At 42.4% G+C, this 22872-nt stretch overlaps 1 protein-coding gene across 1 annotated transcript in view; it reads left to right on the forward strand.

Moving 5' to 3' along the window:
• Nucleotides 1-19740, forward strand: part of SCIN (scinderin) — a 59092-nt gene extending 39352 nt beyond the window's left edge. Inside the window, exons 7-16 of the mRNA XM_066631415.1 lie at nucleotides 966-1054; nucleotides 2382-2597; nucleotides 3851-3972; nucleotides 4740-4830; nucleotides 8577-8747; nucleotides 12034-12211; nucleotides 12532-12653; nucleotides 14483-14560; nucleotides 15484-15544; nucleotides 18304-19740. Coding sequence (XP_066487512.1) covers nucleotides 966-1054; nucleotides 2382-2597; nucleotides 3851-3972; nucleotides 4740-4830; nucleotides 8577-8747; nucleotides 12034-12211; nucleotides 12532-12653; nucleotides 14483-14560; nucleotides 15484-15544; nucleotides 18304-18437 — 1262 coding nt within the window. The 3' untranslated portion in view covers nucleotides 18438-19740. The remainder of the gene's footprint in view (nucleotides 1-965; nucleotides 1055-2381; nucleotides 2598-3850; nucleotides 3973-4739; nucleotides 4831-8576; nucleotides 8748-12033; nucleotides 12212-12531; nucleotides 12654-14482; nucleotides 14561-15483; nucleotides 15545-18303) is intronic.
• The last annotated feature ends 3132 nt before the right edge of the window (nucleotides 19741-22872 follow it).

Below are 22872 nucleotides of genomic sequence, written 5' to 3' on the forward strand. Positions count from 1 at the left end.
TTTTGTATGTATTTGTTTTTTAGGTAAATTGAAACCAGTTATTAACTAAACAAAATTCTCCAATTTTCTTTAACCCTCAGGTTAACCCTCAGGTTTCTTTTTCTTTCTTTTTTTCCCATTTTTTCTCCTGTAATATCTTTAATAATTTATCTCCATAACAGAATCCAGTAAGCCCACACTTTCTTGTATAAGGTATGTTCATTCTTCCAATTAACTGGGATATGTTTTCTTCTTGTTCCTACAAATTTTGTATTTTGTGCACCCATGTTACTCTGTCCATCTTCTCCATTTCAATCTCCATCAGCGTCCCCTCTAGATCCTGTTGGTTTTCCACTCTTCTAATTTCTGTATCCACTCTTCTGATGATGATTTCATCCCTCACCATCATCTTTTCCGCTTTCTCCTTCTGTGTATCTTCTACTTGTTTCTTCACATCTTCCAATTGCTCCTTGCACACATCTATCTGTTGAGAGAGAGTCTTTAAACTGGCCTGAATCTGCAAGGACCAACTCAACTGCTGTCCGCATTGTGAGCAATTTTTCCAAATTTTTAAGGATCATTTGAGTCCAAATATTGTGAGCAATTTTTCCAAATTTTTAAGGATCATTTGAGTCCAAATATCTGGAACAGGCTTCTCTCTAATCCACAAGAATGTCCACAGCGTATTATTAAAGATATTACAGGACTTGTAATCACAAATACATTTATTGGGCAAAGATTCCAGGACTAACTCAGGCTTGGTTCTGTCTCATCAACACATGATCATGGGCCGGCTACAACATTCTGCCCCCCAAAGGGCTGCACACATAGCTTTTGCATTGTGGCTCAGTGTTCTCTGTGACACTGTAGGGGTTCTCAGCATATATCCCTTGGGTTCTGTATCTGCCAAGGTATTTTTTATGTTTTGTAGGAGTTTGTCTTCTCATCCACCCTTGTAACCTTTCCTGTGCCTTTATTTCAACAAGGTAAGAACGCTAATCCAAATGAGAGGAAAACAGCCATGAAATCAGCCGAAGAATTCATACAGCAAATGAAATATCCTGCCAATACCCAGGTATGTCTATGAGAGGGACAACAGGCTTCTCTTTTAGGACAGGTGATGCCTAAATGTATGTTAATGAAAGACAGGAGATACAGGGCCACCTTGATACCTGCCACCAGCAAAATGCTGGTGAAATAGCTGGTGCAGACTATTGGCTGAAAGAGAAGACATATGTAACAGGCCTGGCCCAAGCTCCTCTGGCACTCGAGGCCATGAGGTCTGCTGCCGCCTCTCCCCTCAGCACCAAAGTGCAGCGTGCAAATGTCCTCCTCCTCCCAAGGCAGGTGATCACCTTCTTCTGCATGCTCTGTGCCAAATTTCCCTCCTTTCAATGTGGTCACTGCCTCCCACCAGCCCTGTCCATCATCTCTACCACCTAACTTACCTCCTCCTTCTCCAGTAGTGTAGCCAGAGGGGCAGCAGTGCAGTAAGTACCGCAGGTGCTGCAACTCGCCATGTAAGCAGCCTCTCCTACTTACCTTCAGAGTCATTCTAGCAAGTGCTAGCAATGTGCTGGAGACACATTATGTCTTACATTGTGTATTATGGCACCTGCAGTACTTATTGCTCTGTCCCTTCTCCGGCTATGCTGTTCTCCTGCTCCTGGTTCCTGGTCTCTATCATTTCAAATGGCAAGAAAGGAGAAGGTGGGGAGAGAAGAGGAGCCAGAGAGGACAGAGTGACTCCTTTCACATTTTCCTCTGCCTTCCCCTGCTTTCTCTCTTTAGGATGGCACGGAGCAGGAGAAGGAGGGAGGGCAACTCCACACCTCCTATGCTACTCCATTCCTCTCTTCCTTTTTCAGTTCAGCCAGTGGGGGAACAGAGATGGGCAAATCACAAGATGAAGGAGAATAGTGTTTGGCATGCCACCTTAGGCTCTAGGAGGTTTTGGGTTGGCCCTGGGAGTGGCAGTGATCATGTCAGTGTAGCTGGTATTTCTCTATCCTCTTGATAAGAGTTCCTTTCACAGTTTTATGTGTATTAGTCATATGCCAGCTTTCTCATTCTGTCACTTACCAAGACAGTTGTTGTTTCTTCTTCTTCTTCTTCATCATCATCATTATTAACAGTATTTATATACTGCTTTTCAACAAAGCGGTTTACAGAGAAAAATCAAATAAGATTGATTAGCTTCTCAGATTAGCAGGGAGAGAAATCGTCAGAGATAGACCTCACAGTCCTCTGGCTTTTTAGTCTTGTGTGATTTATTTTTATTTTTAAAAAAATTATCCCTCTTTTCCATAGCTCAAAGCAGTGTACAACATAGTAAGACACAATTTAAAATACCTAAAAATAAGCACGAAGTAAATACAATTACAATAACATTGTCATTTCAGATTCAAGTTCTTCCAGAAGGGGGTGAAACACCAATTTTCAAACAATTCTTTAAAGACTGGAAGGATAAAGATCAGAGTGATGGCTTTGGAAAAGTGTACGTCACAGAGAAAGTGGCGAGAATTGAGCAGATTGAATTTGATGCCACCAAATTACATGAGTCTCCTCAGATGGCAGCCCAGCACAACATGGTGGATGATGGCTCAGGGAAAGTGGCGGTATTTGTATTCTTTGGTTCTCTTTTTGCTATTCAGTTACCTGACCTCTTTAAGGGCCCACTTCTATCCTTTTCCCTGCCATAGCATGCAACCCTGCCAAAATGGGCTGCTCTGTATGCTATGGGAGGGGAGACTGGGAGGCTTGGGAGGGGAAAAGGAAAATACCTCTCCATAAGCCTCCTGATTGCCATTGGATCTCCTTGGACGTGTACCAGCTCTTTAGGCGGCTCAAATCAGAGGAGACAAAGGATCCATGCTAGTTGCTATTGGAGGGGATGTGCAAGTTGTCCCGCTGGGTGCTACTCCCCCTCCTGCCTTTGTCACTCCCCCAGCCTTCCCCCATTCTACTGTCCCTGCCAATCTACCTATGTCGGTAGATACCAGAAAATGGGAGAAACAAGAGGAAAGTAGGAACAAGCAAGTGTTGTTCTGGCAAGTATAAAACCGCATTCAAACTTCCACTGAGGAAGAGCTCTAGGGAGCTCAAAGTCTGGGATATGCTTGTGATCAGAATGACCACAATGCACCAGAGCTTCATGTGATCATGAATGCTCCAAAGAAAATAATAATAACAACAACAACAACAACAACAGGTATTTATATACCGCCTTTCTTGGTCTTTATTCAAGACTATATTCAAGGCTGTTTACATAGGCAGGCTTTTATTTAAATCCCTTATTAAATAGCGATTTTTACAATTTTTGAAAGAAGGTTCTTTCTTTCAAGAACCACTACATTCAAGGTGTTTTGTTCTGATCTGGCGTCACATTCTGGCCTCCATCCTCCCACGCTCAGAGCAGATGGAATAACTCGGCTCAGCTTGTCAGCTGCTTCAAGGTCGCACGGTGCCGGTGGCCTCGAACTGGCGACCTTGTGGATGTTATCTTCAGACAGACGGAGGCTCTATCCTCTAGACCAGACCTCCTGCCCTTTGATAAATTATCACTTATCAAAAATGACAGGGACTTCTGGCACAATTAGGACTAACAGATTTGTTGTAAACAGTGATGCCCAAAGGCCATGAATGCATTTCAGGCCTTCTTTGCAATTGTCTGATGTAGAATCTGCCCTCTGAGGATAATATCTGATTTCATGGCTGAAATCCATGAAAACTTAAACCACAATAAATCTGTTAATCTTTGAGGTTGCACTTGTTTGCACTGCAACAGACACAGCTGCTGTCCCTCTGGAATTAGTCATGTTACAAAGATTCTGGTTTGAGAATCCACAGATATGTTTTTCTAATTTCCTAGATTTGGCGTGTTGAAAGCAATGGCAGAGTCCCTGTAGAACCGGAGAGTTATGGACAGTTTTATGGTGGCGATTGCTACATCATTCTTTACACCTACCCCAAAGGACAGATAATCTACACATGGTAGGTTTAGTTGAAGCTATGCTAACCTTTGACTTGCTTCTGTATCCTTGTTGTGATCTGAGTAGTTTCTCTGAAATCCTGGCATTTTTGACAGGATTTCAAATTCAGGCTTTTACAGTTTCTACTAATTCAGGGGTGTCAAGCTCACTTCATACAGTGGGCCGAATCGCATTCAGGATGCCTGCTGAGGATTGGAAGTGACATTATTAAGCAGGAAGTGATGTCATTAAGCAGATGATGGCCAGAAATAAGCACTTTGTTCTCACATAGAAATTCATTAGCTGCCCAATTATCAAGTGGGCTTCCCTTTCAGCAGGGCCAGTTCTGCCACAATGTCACTTTCCAACTCAACAGCTGAGAGGTGGTCTGCGTAGTGACGCCACGGCAGGGCGGCACTACTGAAAGGGCTCTCCCAGCATCTCATCAGTATCTTACCCTCTGACCCGTCCTTGTCTGCCGCTTTCCCTTGTTGCATTCCTTGCTTTCTGTCTCCTTCTGTCTCTCCCTCCCAGTGTCTTGGCAGCAGTGCTGCTGAAAGGTGGCACTGATGAATGGCTGGTGCTGGGAGAGCCCAGTTATCACATGGGCTGGATAAAGAGTTTCCAGGGCTTGCATCTGACTCACAGGCCTTTGACTGCCCTAATTGGTCCTCCCCACTGTTTCATGAACCATGTCTTGTATAGTCAGGAGCACCACTTCATGATACCCTGATGCAAATTAGAAGTCAAGAGACACTTTAGCTTAATTTGTGCCTTCTCCATCCACAGGCAGGGGGCACATGCAACTAGAGATGAACTGACTACTTCAGCATTCTTGACTGTTCAGCTGGATCGAACACTTCAGGGGCAGGCTGTCCAGGTTGGTGCCTTCTTGTTGAGTTTGAAAATAGAAAAGAAACCAGCTTTGTAACTTGAGAGTGTGTGTTTGGTCTTTACTCAGTGTGTGGTTGGTCTGTGGAACTCCTTGCCACAGGATGTGGTGATGGCATCTGGCCTAGATGTCTTTAAAAGGGGATTGGACAAATTTCTGGAGGAAAAATCCATTATGGGTTACAAGACGATGTGTATGTGCAATCTCCTGATTTTAGAAATGGGCTATGTCAGATGCAAGGGAGGACACCAGGATGCAGGTCTCTTGTTATCTGGTGTGCTCCCTGGGGCATTTGGCGGGCCACTGTGAGATACAGGAAGCTGGACTAGATGGGCCTGTGGCCTGATCCAGTGGGGCTGTTCTTATGTTCTTAGAGCTGAACTTTTTGCTTAAGGCTGCCCACACAACCATTTTTGTTGAATCTCCTGTATATCTTGTTGTAGTGTTAAATAGCTATTGCAGTGGTGGTAAGGAGGGGGATGAAGGAAGGTTATTCCTTCTACCCCCCTGTAATTGTTGGCACACTGCTACACAGTGTACCAGGAAAGATTCCCATGGTCTTTGGGAAATGTTGTTTCTCTAAGAGCCACTATGCAGCATGCAAAGAACCAGGGAGGAGAGAAGTGATGCCCTCTGTGTTTTTTGCTATTTCTGTTTTTCATTTCTCCAAGGAGTTTAATATAAGTTTTGGCCTATGTAGACTTCTTCTTGAGACTTTTTATTCAGCGCTATTTATTCCTTTATTAAACAAGTCAGCACTACTGATTTGTTACAACTTTGTCATGCACCTAAAAAAAGATATGGACAGTTGATATTTTGAGATAGTGGTCCTCACCTTAAAGATTTGGGACCTTTTGATATATAGAGTAATCTGCACTGGTTTATCGTAATACACTTAAGATGCTATCACCTTCTTAGCCATTAGATGGCACTGCCGCCTACATTACAATAAAAAAGATGGTCTATTTTTTAAAGAAAAAGGATATCTTTGTAAACATTCTCATACTGTTTCCTTGGGAAACTTTGTCAGAGTTGGCTGCCTCTCTTGCACATGCAGTTTGTGGTGCCAACATAAAGTTGGCTTAACTTGGCCATCTCTTTACGTGATCAAACCAGCATATCCAGATGTTGGTCAAAGAGAGCCTTAATTACAATAAATTGTATTACTGTAAGGGGGAAAAGAGTGGAAAACATATTTTAGTCCTGTCTGGGGAGGGGGAGAGAATTCAGAGTATCTACAAGATCAGAACATTTTTTCTGCTTTATCACCATGTTGCACTCCATATCTGAACAGGTGGCACTGAATTATGGGTGACATCAACAAGATCTTGGTTGGCAACAAGATTAAGAGGTTGGCTTTCACTTCCCAGTTTTGCAGCTGGGACAGATTGCTCATCTTGTGACCAATCAAACCAAATGCAGCCCACTAGGCATTTATGGTGGTCTGCCAAGTGTTTGCTCTCCCATTTTTGCATTCCAAAGCAGAGCGTTTATTGGGCCCCCAGCAAACCACAGTACCTGGCTAGCAGGCTGTGGCTGGCCGTAACTTGTGCAGGCCTGCATTACTAATACAAGCACCCTGCACAAAGTGCTGATGGAACTCCATCAACTGTTTGTTTGTGAATGTGTAAAATACACAATTTGATCTCCATGTGTACGCAGAGAATGAAAAAAATAATGATCACGACCCACTTCCAGTTTGTAGTCGCAAAACTGGAAGTGGATAGTTATTGTTATTTTTTCATTCTCCGTGGCCTGTGGAGGCTTCCATGGGGCTCCCTGCACCACTGGGAGCCTGCCGCTACATCGTGTGAGTAATGGAAAGCCTCTGGACCCCCAACAGCTATGTGATCCTGGTGATTGTGTCGCTCCATTCCCCCCTCCCTGCTCCTTAATGGGGAAAAGGCAGAGGTCCTCAGACTGGGACGTTGCAATGCCCCAGTTTGAGAACCTCTGCCCTAAACTAAATTCAATCTTTAACTATTACAATCTCTGTTTGCCCCCAATGATTCTGGCAGCCCAATTCTATTCTTCCTCTCCCCACGCTGAAAAGGGGGGCACAGATCAAGAGGCTTCGGAAGGGAAAGGGGATTTTAATCCGCTTACTCCTCTGTAAGCCTCCTGCTCTGCAATGGGTCTCCTTGGACCTGTGTCATCAATTCTGCTGGTGCAGGTCCAAAGAGTGAAAGAGGGTGGGGAGGCTGCTGGGGATAGGATCAGGTGTGGGCCATTACCACCAGATCCACCCTCTTCTGCAGTCTCCCTGCCCCATTCCCACCCTCTACCCCTGTTCCACCCTCTCCTACTTCCTCCCATCTCCCCTGCTTGTTTACCTGCTCTGGCAGGTAGCTAGTGATTCAGCAACTTGCATGGGAAGGCTCTGGCCTTTCCACTGGTGTTCTGGCAGAGCAACTACTCTGTGCACTGCTGAAGCATGCTTTACAGCTGCTTCTCAGCAGCCAGCTGGCAGAACACATATTCTGCCAGCTGGGCAGCCCAATGGGATTGGTCTTTGACTACGCTTCAAAAAACCATGCTGGGTCACAGTAATGAACTGTCTGTTCCAGTGTAGAGTTTCTGCTGTCGAAACAACACCTTACATGGACTTCAATTACATGAATTTGGCAAGTGTCTTTTTTCTTCCCAAAAGAATCTGTGTGGTAGAATGATATTTGAGAGTGGGAAGCTGTTACTTGCCCTGTTAAGGATAAGTTGTGTGCACCCATAGGCAGCTGTAGGGTGTGAGGGATTCAAGTTGGAAAACTGGCATAAGGGCAATGGGTTTAAAACTTTTTCTCCTGCCATTCCCTCAGTCTGGATCCCTGCCTCAGCAACTGCTGTTTGAAAACAAAAAAGGGGACAACGACATTGTTTCAATTATGTAATTCCATATAACATAACATTTGGCCCTGACACTTGCTAACTTGAATATTTCCGAAGCATGTGTTAGCGCAGGCAATAAGAGATCTTCAGCTCCTTGTCTTTAATTTAAAGCTCTGGGTTATGTGATGTTGCAGGGCACCTGAATATGGGAGTCCAGCTCCAAGTGTATTAGCTGATGGACATTTTTATCCCTTTTCTCCATGGATTTTTCTTTTTTATTATTTTGAAAGTCATCAGTTGCTATCTGCTCCCCCTTGTGGTAATAAATTCCATAGATCTGTAGTGCTTACAGTTGCTGTAAGAAAGATTTCCTTTTTAAGAGCCCTTCTTCAGTCCTAAATGCCAGCTTTTCTTGTAATCAGCAGTTTGTACATTTCCATTCCCATATGGTTTAATGCTCTTTGCTTTCTTCCAACTTGAAGCAGATACATAAATTGGGTGAAAACAGATATGATGAGATCATGGTTTCTGCTGCATTTAAATGCAGATCTCCCTGAGCAGCAAAACACACACACACACACACACACACACACACACACACACACACAGAGCGAGAGAGAGCAAGAGAGAGAGAGAGAGAGATGTTGTTTTAGGAAAATTAAGAGTGGAAGAAGCATTTATGCTAGCGTGAGTGAGAGACTGAACAAATTCAGAGTGCCATGATTGCATGTCCACTACAGTCACGCAAGCTTAAATTATTAAAGGCAATTTTTCACTCTTTATTCTTGCTGGTCTCTTTATCCTGTGGAGCATCTTCATTGATTGTTGAGGGCAAGCCAAGGCAGAAGGTAGCATTCCACAAGACCTGTAACAATTTGTTTCTGTGCTGTTGCATTCCAATGTCTCATCAGGTTCGAGTCACCCAAGGCAAGGAACCTCCACACTTGTTGAGTCTGTTCAAAGAGAAGCCACTTATTGTTTACAAGGACGGGACATCCAAGAAAGGTGGCCAGGTGCCTGCTCCTCCAACACGCTTGTTCCAAATCCGCAGAAATCTAGCAACCATCACCAGGATTGTAGAGGTAATAGTCTCTGAGTAATAAAATAATGCAGTGGTTCTGATACATTTAGCACTGAGACCCACTTTTTAGAATGAGAATCTGTCAGGACCCACTGGAAATGATGTCATGGCCGGAAGTTACATCATCAAGCAGGGAAATTTTTGCCAATCCTACCCACACTTACCCAGGAGTAAGTCCCATTGACTATCATTGTTAAAAGCATATACATAGTAGCTTGTTAAAAATACAGGTCTGTAACATTTCCCCAAATGCAGTCACCTACCAGGGTAGCATCAAGTCTAATATATTAAAAATAAAATATTGAAACAAATGGGGACCCACCTGAAATTGGCTGGCGACCCACCTAGTGGGTCCTGATCCACAGTTTGAGAAACACTGAAATAAAGGATTATTTCAAGGGCCAGGTTGACGTTCAAACAAGATACAGTGGCGGCAGATATAGAATCACAGACTTGGAAGAGACATTGTAGATCAGCTTGCCCGACCCTCTGCTTGATGATAGAAATCCAGAGCTATATATCCCCCCATAGATGGCTGACCTGCTTCTAGGTTACCTCCTCCAGAAGGGAGAGCCCACCCCAGTCCCTCAGTAATTGGTTCCATTGTCAAACTGCCCTTTCAATTAAAAAGTTCCTCCTCATGTTCAACCAAAATCTATTCTCCTGTAACTTAAGATCTTTAGATGAAGTCCTTCCCTCTGGGGGCAGCAGAGAACAAGTCTTTGCTTTCCCCTGTGCAAGTGTAAACTATGGATCTGCCTTAGTCATATACAAAGGGGGGGGGACTATTTTGATTTTGAACAGCAAAAGAGGTGCAGGGGTGCAGAATGCAGAACTCTCACCTACTCACTACTTCCTTTCCCTGCAGCCCCCCTCTCCATGGTCTTCTTCCACCTGAGGTCACTTCTGGTATCTGAGCTCATCCGAGGAGAAAAGTGCTGGGGAGAGGTTGGACAACAGATTATGGGAAAAGTTTTGTACCCCTCACCCACATTGCCCTTTTGCAGTTAAAAACAGATTCCCACTCCCTCTTTCTACATGATTGGGGCAGATCTGTGTTTAACCACGCAGAACTACTACCACCACCTAATTTGGCAAACTTGACTTGGCAATGTGTATTTGACTGTTGCCACCCTGGACTGATTGTGTTGTAATATAGGAAGCCTCAATACTTGAGAGACAGATAGGTGATATACTTAATTTATGAAGCATGTGTTTTCTTGGTAGCAGGATTCTCTAGAGTTCGATGTTGCCAGTCATGACAAGCAATGCAACTGCAACTATTCCCTAATTTATTTGTACCCCCACTTCCATGAGAATGCAAGAAGAGCCCTGCTGGCCCTAACCAATCACATCCAACACCCTGTTCCCCATAGTTGCTAGCCAGATGCCTTGGAGAAGTCCACAAGTAGGGCATGGTGGGAATAGCTGCTCTCCAGAAGTTGGTATTCGGTGCCTCTGTATTTGGCGGTTCTATATAGTCATCATGATTAATAGATAATAATAGACTTGAACTCAATGAATTCATTTAGTTCTTAATTAGAATAGGTATAAGTATCCATAGCTAGTTTGTGGATTTTGCAAAACTTGGGAGATCTATGCTTAGTTAGATAGTGTCAAGAACCAATCATATAAATCAATCCATGTGCACCACAGATGCACACCTTGCCCCTTTCATTAACAAGAGGGAAATATCTGGCATATCTTGATCCAGGCTTCTTTTTGCTGGTGTGCAGATGATGGCTTTAGCATTAAAAAGCCCCATGCAAAAGGCAGTAAATGAAATTTCAGGTTTTTTGATGCTAGGAGTATTAGGCTTTCTCCTGCAGGAGCAAGACAAGACTAGCAGTGACCTGCAGATCATCATTACAAGAAAATGTGGTGTCTTGATTTCAGGTTTTATGTACTGTATGGATATGTGATTTCTTAGACCCCTTTAAGCAGTCTTAGGCTGAAGTTCATGTGCTTGTTTGTACCTGACTGTTATGAGTAAATTGGAGGTTTTCTAAAAGCACTTTGCTAAGAATTTCAGAAGAAAAACACAGCAAAATCTTCCTTTCATAACTAGTTTATTTTTAACATTATAATCAGCACTTTGTTCCTCAACTGATTGAGTGATTATATGTATTTTGTAATCTGCTTTTGAACTCAAAGGTTCCCAGAGCAGCCCTGAAACATTTAAAAACAACAATCAAATCAACATCCTTAAAAAATAAGCACATGCCTTAAAACCAGCAAAAAAGAGAACTCCGTATAAAACACAACAATGACAGAAAACATTAAAGATTCTAAGGGACCAATCCTATCCAATTTTCCAATGCCAATGCAGCTGTGCCAATGGGGTGTGTGCTGCAACATGCGGGGGGGGGAGTTATGGAGGCCTCCTCAAGGTAGGGGAACCTTTGCTCCCTTACCTTGGGGCTGCATTGCGGCTGCATCAGTACTGGAAAGTTGGATAGGATTGGACCCTAAAAGATCTAAAAGGCCTGGGCAAATACAAAGGACTTCACCTGGCCACTGAAAAAGCATCAGCTTCAACATCAGCAGGCCTCCCTGGGAAGGGCATTTTGAAGCTGGGGCACTGCAATGGAAACCCTGTTACCACTCACTTCACTGGGTAAAGCTCCCCCCCCCCCAGTGTGAAAGAACTCTGAGTCACATCTAGGGCCAAGGTACATGTTGTGCTAAATGCATAATATGGCCTGCTGGTTTGTGTGCAGCCCAAACAGACACAAGAAGAATGGATCCATGGTGGGAGAGTTAAGGGGTTTTAGGACCTTGCTGCCACTCCAGTTTCAGCCCCAATTGTGCTCCCCAAATGCCATTTTAAAGAGAAAAGGGGCTTCAAAATGGGACAAGACTATGTGTCTATGTGTACATGTACTGATTGGTGTGATTGAATCCTGACACGTTACCTAACTGACTCATAAGCTCTTAAGAGTTTTTAAAAAACCCACAAAGCACCTGTGAACTTGTTGGTATTTATGCCTATTCTTATTAAAAGAAATGAAACTAATAGAAGATAAGTCTATCATTGTGTGTTAATCATGATGGCTATATAGAACCTCCAAATTCAGAAGCAGTATATATTTATATCCAGGATGCAGAAGGTACTGAAGTCCTAAGCTGTCTTCTTTTGTGTTTTGTTCTTTTCCAAGAGCGTGCATCCAGAGCAATACCAATGAAGTCAGTGGTGTTTGTTCTAAGGTGAAACTTAGCTTTGCATACTGTGCAGAAATAGGAGATACAAAAGTCAGAAGACTGAAGCAATGTCACCCTTGTCTTAGGTTGACGCGGATGCAACTTCACTGAATTCCAACGATGTCTTTGTTCTGAAACTGCCAAGCAACTCTGGGTATACCTGGGTTGGTAAAGGAGCAAGCAGAGAAGAAGAAAAAGGAGCACAGTATGTGGCCAGTGTCTTGAAATGTCAGACCTCAAGGATTGAAGAAGGTCAGGAACCAGGTTAGAGCACATGATACCTGGACAATCCTTGGCAGTCAGGAAACGTGGTCACCTAATATTTGGGGAGACTGTGTACCCAAACCTATGCATGGCTCCTCAGAAGTAAATCCCACTATACTCAATGGGATTACTTCCAGGTAAGTGTGGATAGGATTGCAGCCTGGGACTAGCAATGTGCAATGTCTGTTCTAGTAGGACTGTGAGAATCCCACATGCAGAGATGATGGAGAGAAAGATGGATGGATGATGGGAAAAGCGGGCTCCCTCAATACTTATTTGCAGGACAAATCACCACGGATGTGTTGCATTATATATTCCAGAGCAATTTTGGAGTGCCCTTGGTGGAAAGAAAGAATACCAGACATCTGCACTGTTACTAACTGAGTCAGAAGACCATCCTCCTCGACTTTATGGCTGTTCTAATAAGACTGGCAGGTTTATTGTAAGTATAAGAGAGCTTTTCAATTCTGCCCATTGCTTACCATGGCCATTCTGTCTCTCAGTCTTATGTGAAGACACAAGGGAGGGAGTTTAATGTAGCATGATGGTCTCAGACAGATGAATGTCTCATAGTTGGCGGTATTATAGAGGGATCCTGCTAGCTGCTTGGTGTTCCGCCTTATTCTTTCTTTCATTTATCTTTCAATTTGATCAGTATTTTCTCTCTCCATCTCTTAAGCAAACCAGCACTGTGTAGTCTACTCATAATAGACTTCGGTCAAATCCTTGGTCAGAGTGTGGTGTTCTTGGCAACTCTGGGCATTTTTTTGTGCCAAGTTCCAAAGCATGTCAGAGTTCTGAATGCAAGCCTGATGCAATTAACCTTTGACTTAAGTGCATTTCATGGTTAGATAGCAAAGGCCTGCAGAAAATTAGTAGGGTTGAAAGCAGTGTAATTTTTTTTTTAACAATTCTGCATCTGCAAACAGAATAAGCAAAGATGGCATCTCTTTTAAAATAGTTAATTTTAAAAGTTTGCAAGCTACACAGAGGATTTGTATCAGGCCTGGACAATCGGAACAAAACTAAAACAAGTGAGATATTTTTGTACTTAATGCACTTGGTCTTAGTAAGTCACTGTATTGCTATGTAAACAAAGGAGGTTTGACCAGACCTTGTTAATGAATCAAAGCTCATGGTGGGAATACTTTGCTGTTGCAATGTGTTTGGAGTTATGTAAGCCGGATTAAATTGTTGTTTAAAATTGATAGGAAAGATTGAAGCATCCAATTTCATTGGATCAGTTTGCAGTCATCCTGCTTCTCCCTGAAGCATATTATGCTAATGATCTTCTTTAAATAAACTTCCTAGATAAACTTCCTAGCAGTGGCTACCCCTTTTCCTCAGTTTAGTAGCTTTGTATCTCATCAAGTGGTGGCAGCTTATTCATTAGTCAAACTAGCAGGTGCAATGCTAATTCCCACACACATCTGCCCTGTTTTACAAAAACGCAATGTTCTGTACCAAAACTGTTTCCCGTGAAAAAAATCTGCTAATTGGGATTTTTATAATGTGACCGGGTGTCTAGTTAATCTAACAGATTTACTGCATTTAATTCTTCTATTAAATCTTTTCTGAACCTGGCTCTGCCATGAATGTACAATCTGCACGCTGTACATTGTTTATAATAAAAATCATCACCAGCTTCATATTCACTGTCTGATTGAGTTCCCTGACAGCTGATTTGCAAAGAATGTCTCATTCAGTGGTTTGGCAGGTATATTGCCACCTGGAACAGCTGTGGCTAATCTGACATTCTGACTAGCCAAGCGGAATGTGCTCCATATTGCTGAGTGTGTTAAAATATGGAAGAATCACAGAAAATTACAGACAGTGTCCTAGCAAGGCTATTTGGCCAGAATTCCAGTTGAGTCTTCCATATTTAATAACTACCGCTTGTGCACTGCCGCCAGCTCCACAGCTGCAGTCTTTTGTTTCTTGCTTGTTCTTGATCCTTTGGCTCCCCGCTTGCTTTACTTTGACCTGCATTTCTCACTACTCACTGTGCTGATATGGACTCCGTCTCCAGCTGTTCTCACGGCTATAACCCCTTGTCTTGCGGCCTTCTGCAATCTAACCTATTTGTGTCTATGATTCATACTCTGTCCTCATCTGCCAGCATAATCTGACACTCATGCTTTAGTGTTAAAGACACTCAAGTACTTTAGTGTTATTCATTCACTCAGAAATCAGATGACATTTTAGACTTCCCCATGCTGCTTTATTTAGGGTGCGGTACAGTACCATAACAGTTTTCATGATATATTATAGATTGAGGAGGTACCTGGAGAATTCACTCAGGATGATTTGGCTGAAGATGATGTTATGCTGTTAGATGCTTGGGATCAGGTAAGGCATATATTTTATTGAATGAGTTTTATTGAATGAACTAAAGAAAGGTAAAGCTTGGTTGACACCTGAAGCAGAATGGGGTGGTAGAATGGAAAGATGGAATATATTGTACTATTTCATACTGCAGGTAGGGGAGCCCATATTTTCATGTACGAGCTGAAAGTGCAGGATATAACAACACAAATACATTAAAAATGTGTAGAATTTGCCTAATTAGATGACTGTAATGTAAGCTGTTAGCCACATGACTTCAGAAAACATTGGAATGCACTGTAAAAAAGTGAATGAATAACATCTTCATAAAACTGCAATCATATAAGGAAATAAATTCTTGATGTTTTTAAACAGGTGTAGCAGCTATTGGAAGCTAGGCTTCTTTAAAAGTGTGTAACATTTAGAAATGCATAGTAAGATACACATGCAGTGATCCATTAGTTATTCCGGGAGCCCAGGTCTCACCAGTTTCTGTGCTTTCCACTATAGCCAGTCCATTGCTCATAACAAAATACCTGGCTTTAACAGGGATCCCTCTTCATATCTAATATCACCGTGTCCTTTGCGCATGAGAAGCAGGGGCCTAAGAGTAGTATGTGTCTTGAAGAGATGTAGGACACAAGCATAAGTGAGGCTGTAGGAAAGTGAAGCTGAAGGAAAAGCATCACCCAGGTTAGAAACTGGAAGAGTTCTATCGGGGACTAGAATGGACAGAAAAGGGAAGTAGAGAATCTGCAAGGGTGGGCAGAGAACTGTGAGCTGAATTTTAAACATTAATTGGAACTTATCAGCCAGATCTTGGGCTGCAGGCTACCAGTATTTCATTATTAGGATCCAGTGTTCTTTTTTTTTTAACCACCCATTGGGTTGCTTCAGATTCACATCAGGTCCAGTACACAACAGTTTGTGTCTTTGATCACATCTAGGTTTTTGTCTGGATTGGTAATGATGCTAATGAAACAGAGCGCACCGAATCAGTTAAATCAGGTAAGGATCCAAATACTTATGCAAGCTGGAATCATTATAATGGAGGCCAAAATGAAAGACAAGCTTTAAAGTGCCACCCAACTAGCTAGTCTGTTCAAAGGAGATAGTAGTAACCCTGAAGACTTTGGGCCTAGTGACATAGCTACTGGTTCTATCTGTGTGGAATGTCTGTATGTACCTTTTAATACTAATATTTATAAAGCACCTTCTAGATGCTTTGTGTAGTTGGTTTTTTTTAATGACACTGGCCCTGCCTGCAAGCTTACAGTCTAATTAGGGTTATTTCCAGGTTTGAAGGGACCATAGGCAAAGTGTCCTCCAGTGGGCTGCCTCCTACATCCTCCAGGTGGGTGAGCCCTGGTGGATTTATCAGGTGGTGACAGCAATAGTGGCATGTGTGGCAATCTTCCAATGTCCCAAGTAGCAGTACTCTCAAGACTGGTGTAGCTAAAATCACCATCCCTTACAATGTTCCTGATATAGTGTTGCTCCAGAGCACCACTACATCAAAGGCATTATGGGGGAATTTAAATGATAGCTCTGTTTTGTCTACCACCCTGACAAAGGATAACCTAGCCCCCATGGATGAGGGATCCTGCAGGGAAAATGCAGTGTGTCTCTATAGTAAAGATCAGCTGAACCCCAATGCTCCTTGTTGTCCCTCCACACCTGCCTCACCCATTGTAATAACAACAGCTGGCATTTTGCTAATTATTACATGCAGGGCTTGAATCCTGCCTTGTCTTGGTCAGGGTCTAATTTGATCTTAAAACCAAACCCATTTATTTGATGAATTTCTAGAGACTGCTTTATAAGCAAAACTCTTTGCGAGGTTGAACTGTACAAGATTAAAATAAGAGAAACAATAACATCATTAAATCATAGCTTACAATGCAAAAACATACAACAATGGCAAAAATTAGGAAAGAACAGCAATTCTCCAGTTTACAACCATATCTGGTTAATAGATCTTTGAACTAAAAAAGGTTGTGAGAATTTACATGAAAAATGAGGGTGGGGGAGGGAAAGCCAGAGGAAAAAACTGATTCCACGTTCAGGCCACTGGAGTTCTAGAAGTCTGAAGTGTCTGAAAAATAAGAAAGAGGTGTGTTGATTTGAGGAGTTTGAATGAAAGAGGGCATTTAGCTAGGAGGATCTACATCTAACAGACAACTACATGAGCTTTCCAGCTCAAGTGCTGCTGTCATCTTCTAAACGCAATCAGTGGAGCTTGCTTGCACTGATTGTGTTCAGGATAGTGCTACCATGCCAGAATAATAACTAAGCGCACAATCCTGACTGGCCCTTGGGCCAGTGCAATCCCTTGCCCTGGCCTGGAGGTGTCACAAAAGTGCCATTACTCCACAGGGAGAGGAGGAAGGCTGGCACATGGACATGTGCTGGCCTACAGAGGCAGACACAGGCCCTGCAGAACTGGTGCACCAGTAGGTTTATATCGGCCATCAGGGACACGGGGGCTTGGGGAGAGTGAAATGTGAGCATTCCAGGGCAGGGGGCCAGATAGCAGAAGATGGGCCTGTGGGCAGGCCGGGCCTGGGCGGGGGGTGGAGCTAGGCGGCCCTTATGCTGGATCCTAACCCTACTCCCAAGCACCTCGAGTAAACCCATTGGGGCTGTGTTACTCAGAGGAAGGAATTCCCCTTGCTCCGGGCTGAACCACAGGCAGCCCCAACACTATGCTGGATAAGGGGCAGGCCAGCTGGCCTGCTTATTCCAGCATGGGTTAGGATTGGGTTGCTCAGCCTTAATCCTAATGGGGCCTTGTGTTGCCGGAACTAGCAATGCAGCAGTGCAAGTGCCTTTAGAGTGGTGCAAAAGCCAGGGTGCTGTCACAAATGAGCAACAGCACAGCACATGCAGTAGAGGCTCAAGATGCTTCCATCAGTACCAGCTGGCGGTGGAAGCATATCATGGGCATGGAGGGGGAGTTTTAGGGAGGATCGGGGGAGGGCAGGATGCAGGGAGAGGGAGGGTGGATCTTGGTGTCACTAGCATGTGCCATATCTCATCCCCTCTTTTTGAAACCTCCCTTCCTCTTTTCTTTCTCTGTACTTATGCCAGCAAAATGGCTGACATGGGTCTGAGAGATCATAAGTAATCAGGCAGCTTACTGGAGGTTAAGTTAAAAATATTTTTACTTACCTCCTGCAGGCTGTCTGATTACTCCCAACCCCATGCAATTTCCATTGGCATGGCTACTTGCTATAACATGACAGGGAATAGGAAGGTAGTAACAACAACAGTATTTATATACCGCTTTTCAACAAAAAGTTCACAAAGCGGTTTACAGAGAAAATCAAATATCTAATGGCTCATATCTAATATCTAAATAGTAAGACATCCAGCCTGACTTACACACATACCTAGAATGGGAAGAGTCAGTGCTCCTGGCTCAGTGCAGGAAGCAGTACCAAGCTGTGCACTAGTTTGCTTTTAGTTGTTGCATTGGGTTGTCTGTCTGGGCTTTACCATCTACACTGGCTCTTTGACCTACTATGCAGGCCACAAAGCCTTCAGTGCAGAACCAGCACACCTGTGCGTCACAGTGATCAAGTGCACTGACTGTACACACCAACCTATCTTGCATGGAAGTGCTGGAGAGGATATTTCACATGCATAAAAAGATGTGCACATGGATTGGTGCTCTCCATTGAAGTGAATGAAAAATGGGGCTCAGGATCTGGGGCAATGATTTATGGTTGAACTATAATATTAATCTTTTGCATTCTATGTTTTAGCCAAACGCTACATTGAGACTGACCCTTCTGGACGAGATAAGAGGACTCCACTTGTTATTGTGAAACAAGGATATGAACCCCCAACATTCACAGGCTGGTTCTTGGGCTGGGATTATAACAAATGGAAGAACTGAAGTGTCACAGATGCCTCATCCACAGCTTAGAAATTGGAGTGCAACCATACTCTGGCAGTTTTAAGCAAGTGCTTGAAAATCACTGTTATTCCACTGTTACTGTGCTCCATAAACCAAATGTGTGTGTATGATATATTAATATACACATACACACTCATTAGCAATTGAAGCTTGCATTCTGTCAGCATATATATATGTTCCTGGATGCTACTGAAAATTCCTATTCCTCAAATTTATGGATTATTCAAGTGTATGAAGGAAAAAGACCCTATACCTCTGGCCAGTGGTCCTGGCTTCCATTGCAAATCCCACCTCTCCAAATCTAAGGATAATCACATCTGGGAAAGAGCAGCAGAACTTCCACAGATTGTTCCACATGCAACTTTGCTTGCTATGTGCTTGAATTGCTATGTGCCTCCTTTGTGAGAAGTGATGTGGCCACAGTCCCCTTGGCTCAGTTTAGAATTGGACTGATAATTCTGAGCTCTCTTAGTGAGCATTCAGAAAATGCTTGTTTTCTCCTGGTTCATAATATTGTGACAATCTTTTAAAAAGTTCTGCTTTTGCATTTGTTCTTGTCACAACACACCTGTGTCCTTCAGTGAGTTTTTAATAGCTTCTTAACATTTCATCTGTTTGTCTGGATATTAATTTCAGCTCGGAAAGACCCCAAAGGTTAATTTTTTTAAAGGAAACTGTGACATTTCTAAGCTACTGGCAAAGAACATAGCTCAGAGATACTGCCAAGACTTGGGAACTTTGTAATCCTTGCACTTGTTTGGCAGAGATCAGGGAAGTTCCCTGACCCCAATCAGCAGAAGCTTATGCAGAGCGTATGCAAAAACTCTGTTATAAGCAAATGGAAAAGTGAATAAGAAGTCTGCAGAATTGCTATTTGTCGAAAATAACAGAAATCAAGGAAATCTGGGTGTGCCCTTTTGTCTTTAAGAATGTAGGAATTCATTTCAAAAGTAGCATGCCATTTTTAATCAACCAGTTCCCTTTAAGTGGCTTGGAATGGACATGTGAATTCCACATCCTAAGTGCAAATGAGGATCACAGTGGATATGTATTGCTGTTCAGAAACCATCTAGCCTGCTGGGCACCTGGGTGCTAAATTGAACAGTTATATATAATATTGATTTGTTTTAAAGTACGTATAAATGTTCAATGAAACATCTTTTATTAGAAAGTGAGAATCCCTGTAAAGTTTCTATAATGATTTAACTATTTTTTAGCAATTAATTGAAAATATGAGGCCCTTTTGTAGATTAGGAGCCATATTTACCAATAATAAATGCTTTCCAATTTGGAACAAACTTATTAAATGGTTGTTCTCCTTTTTGTCTGGATGCAGTTAAGTTGACATGATGGCATATTCATGGAGTTTATTTTTGCATTCGTGTACTGTAGAGACAGATACTATTCTCCAATATGTAGTGTAACTGCTGGTCCAATCCTATCACCCTCCCCTGTGTCTTGTTCACTGAAGTGTTTGGACACAAAATGCATAACTTGCATCAGTTTGTGGAAGTTACATTCTCATTCATGAGGAATCGAAAAACTGCCTTTCAACTAATTATTTCATTTGGAAAATACTCATAATTACTTGGTCTTTCCCAAATGCATTCACTATATAAATTCATTTTCCTTTGTTCAGACATAGCCTAATCCTAGGCATATTTACTCTGAAGTAAATCCCACCATGTTCAAGAGGGCTTACTGCCAGGATGGCAACCTTTGGATGCTGCCTGGTATTGTTACCTAATGAATCTGATTCCAAATGCACATCCAACAGCTACAAGCTGTTGCAAAATTAGGTAGTCATAAGCTCACTGAATTCAGTTTTTGTATAAAATATATAAAGTGGTTAAAATATAACCACATTATGTTCGAAGTTATATAAGCTTTTGATAAAAACACAAAATTCAGGTACTGGATTCCAACACAGTTGTCTTATAAACAAAGTTCTGCTTCATCAACTCATTTCCATGCCAAGATTAGAACTGAGGGTTCAATTCAGAGCCCTGCGCACCAGCTTATTGCCAGCATGCACTGTTGCAAATATGCCATAAGGCACGTTTGCGAGCTCTTACTGCAGTCCCAGTGCTGGAGCTAGCTCAGTGTAAGCCCGTGTTGAGCAGTTCCAGCATTGGGCTCGCGTTCCACCCCTGGACTGCTGGCAGCAGAGAGGTAAGTAGGGGTGTGGGGGGAGAAGGCAGAGAATCAAGAGCTGTCAGAGAATCGAATAGTCCCATTGCAGGGCTGCTTCCCTTACCCGGGGGAAGGGGAGAAAAGTCCCCTGCTCCCAAGGAGCTGCTGACAGCTGCCTGGTTGCGCGCTGGATACCGCAGCAGCCATTTTGGCACTGGGACAGCCCCGAGCGGGGCGGGTCAGGATTGGGCTGTGAATTAGCAAAGCAGTGAATGCGCATTTCTCCTGACATGGTGATTCTTCATGGTATACTGTAATAAAATTCAAGCAAGATACTTAGATGTGGACAATGATCCAACCTACATCAAAGTCTTCCTAATAATGCACACCACCTTTTATGGCCTATAGACAGTACTTGTGGAAGAGATGTGGGAACTTCATATCTGACTGCTGGAACTTCTTTCCCTCACGGCATAGACCAAGGGTAGCCAAAGCACAGCTTGCAAGCCACATGTGGCTCTTTCACACAATGTGCAGCTCATGGAAATCATGTTAGCTGAGCTCCTTTTTGCATCACAATTAATATAAATGGCAAATAAAAAAGCTTTATAATTATTTACCAGGTATAAACTGAGAGTCCACTGGATTAAAACATACATTTAATGGTCATGGTGAATATTTAAGGATTTAAATGCTTCTTAAATACTACAATTCTCAAACATCTCTCCTGCTGTTTTCAATTACCTGAAGGTCATCATATGTGACTCTTAAGTGAATCAAGTTTGGTCATCCCTGGCATAGACTAAAATAGCACGAGATTCAAACAATAAAGAATACAATGTAGTCCTATCACTGTGGTCACCATACCTGATATGCAGTGAGATTTCTCATCTTCAAGGCAGCTGTATCTGTTGCTTTTTAAAGTTTGTCTCTAGAAATGCAAAACAAACAGATTGGTGCATCTGCATCTCATTTCCTCATAATGGACTTGTGCAGCTTGTATGTTAAAGGTCACCTTACAGAAAACAACAAAGCTTATATTACTATTTGCTCTAACATAACCATGAAAGATCTGATTAGCAACTTCTTTACATTGTGGAATCAGTAAAAGACAAATCAAATGCTGTGTGATATTTTTTCCCATCGGTAAACAACTTAAATGGTTCTCTGCTTCTACTGATCCTAACATCAATAGCAGCTGAAGCTTAATTGCTAACATCAGTTCCCTGTTAAAATGTCCTGGTGGCATTGTCTGTACAGTTTGTATATTAATGTAATACTTTTCTGACATCAAGGGAGACTATATACATTTGACTAACCTAATGATAAGTACCCTTTTGCTGTAGTATACCATATCCTGTGAACATAATTCTAATTTAATGAATCACTTTATTAGAAAGTCTAATGTTAAAATTATCTGGATCCAAATTAACAGTAATTATAGTATTATGACAAAATAGGATAAGTATTAAATTGTATATCAAATGTACATGAAAACAACTTTATCATTACATGAACTGATAATTAAGAACTCTTTGAAATGAGGTTTGTGATACACATCTGGATTTTTAAATACATGACTCATCCCTTCCCTTCCATGCAGAGATTTAAGTAAGCCAACGGTTTCAGCAATTTTAGGATCAGATCCTATGCTGGGCTAGCGCTGGCAACTGCTGCACTGTCCCAGCAACTACTGTTGCAAAAGTGCCATAAATCATTTAGGCCTATTGGGCCGGCACTGAGGACCATTGGGGCAGCCGGAACTTTACTTGTGGTAAAGGAATAAATGTTCCCTTACCTCAAGGAGGTTCTGGCAGCTGCCCCAGGCCCACAGGATATAGCAGCAGCCATTTCAGCACAGCTCCTCCTCTGGGTGCAAGAGCAGCACAGGATTGGGCTGCCTATCCAGTTACCTTCTGGTTGAATTGAAAATACTGTTTCCACAACAGCACACATGTGACATCCACTGTTATTTGCATAAATAACTGTGGCCGCCTAAGATATGTATGTGTATCAGTGCATTATATGTAATTCTTGTGCACTTCTTTTGTCAATCATGTGGCTATGTTAGCCACAAATGTTCACAAAAACCTATCCTATAAAAGAACAACCCTCTTGTAGGAAAATATCTACCAAGATCTACTATTTCATTGGCAAGACCAATTAGATACTAGATTTTATGATATATCTTTTATTATGTCATTGTACCGTGAGACTGAATATTGAAATAAGCAAGGAAGGCCTTTTTAAAAATTTAAAACCTCAAAGAAAAGCTTGCTGT

This window comes from Tiliqua scincoides, chromosome 5 (assembly GCF_035046505.1).
Source record: "Tiliqua scincoides isolate rTilSci1 chromosome 5, rTilSci1.hap2, whole genome shotgun sequence".
Classification (NCBI taxonomy): domain Eukaryota; kingdom Metazoa; phylum Chordata; class Lepidosauria; order Squamata; family Scincidae; genus Tiliqua; species Tiliqua scincoides.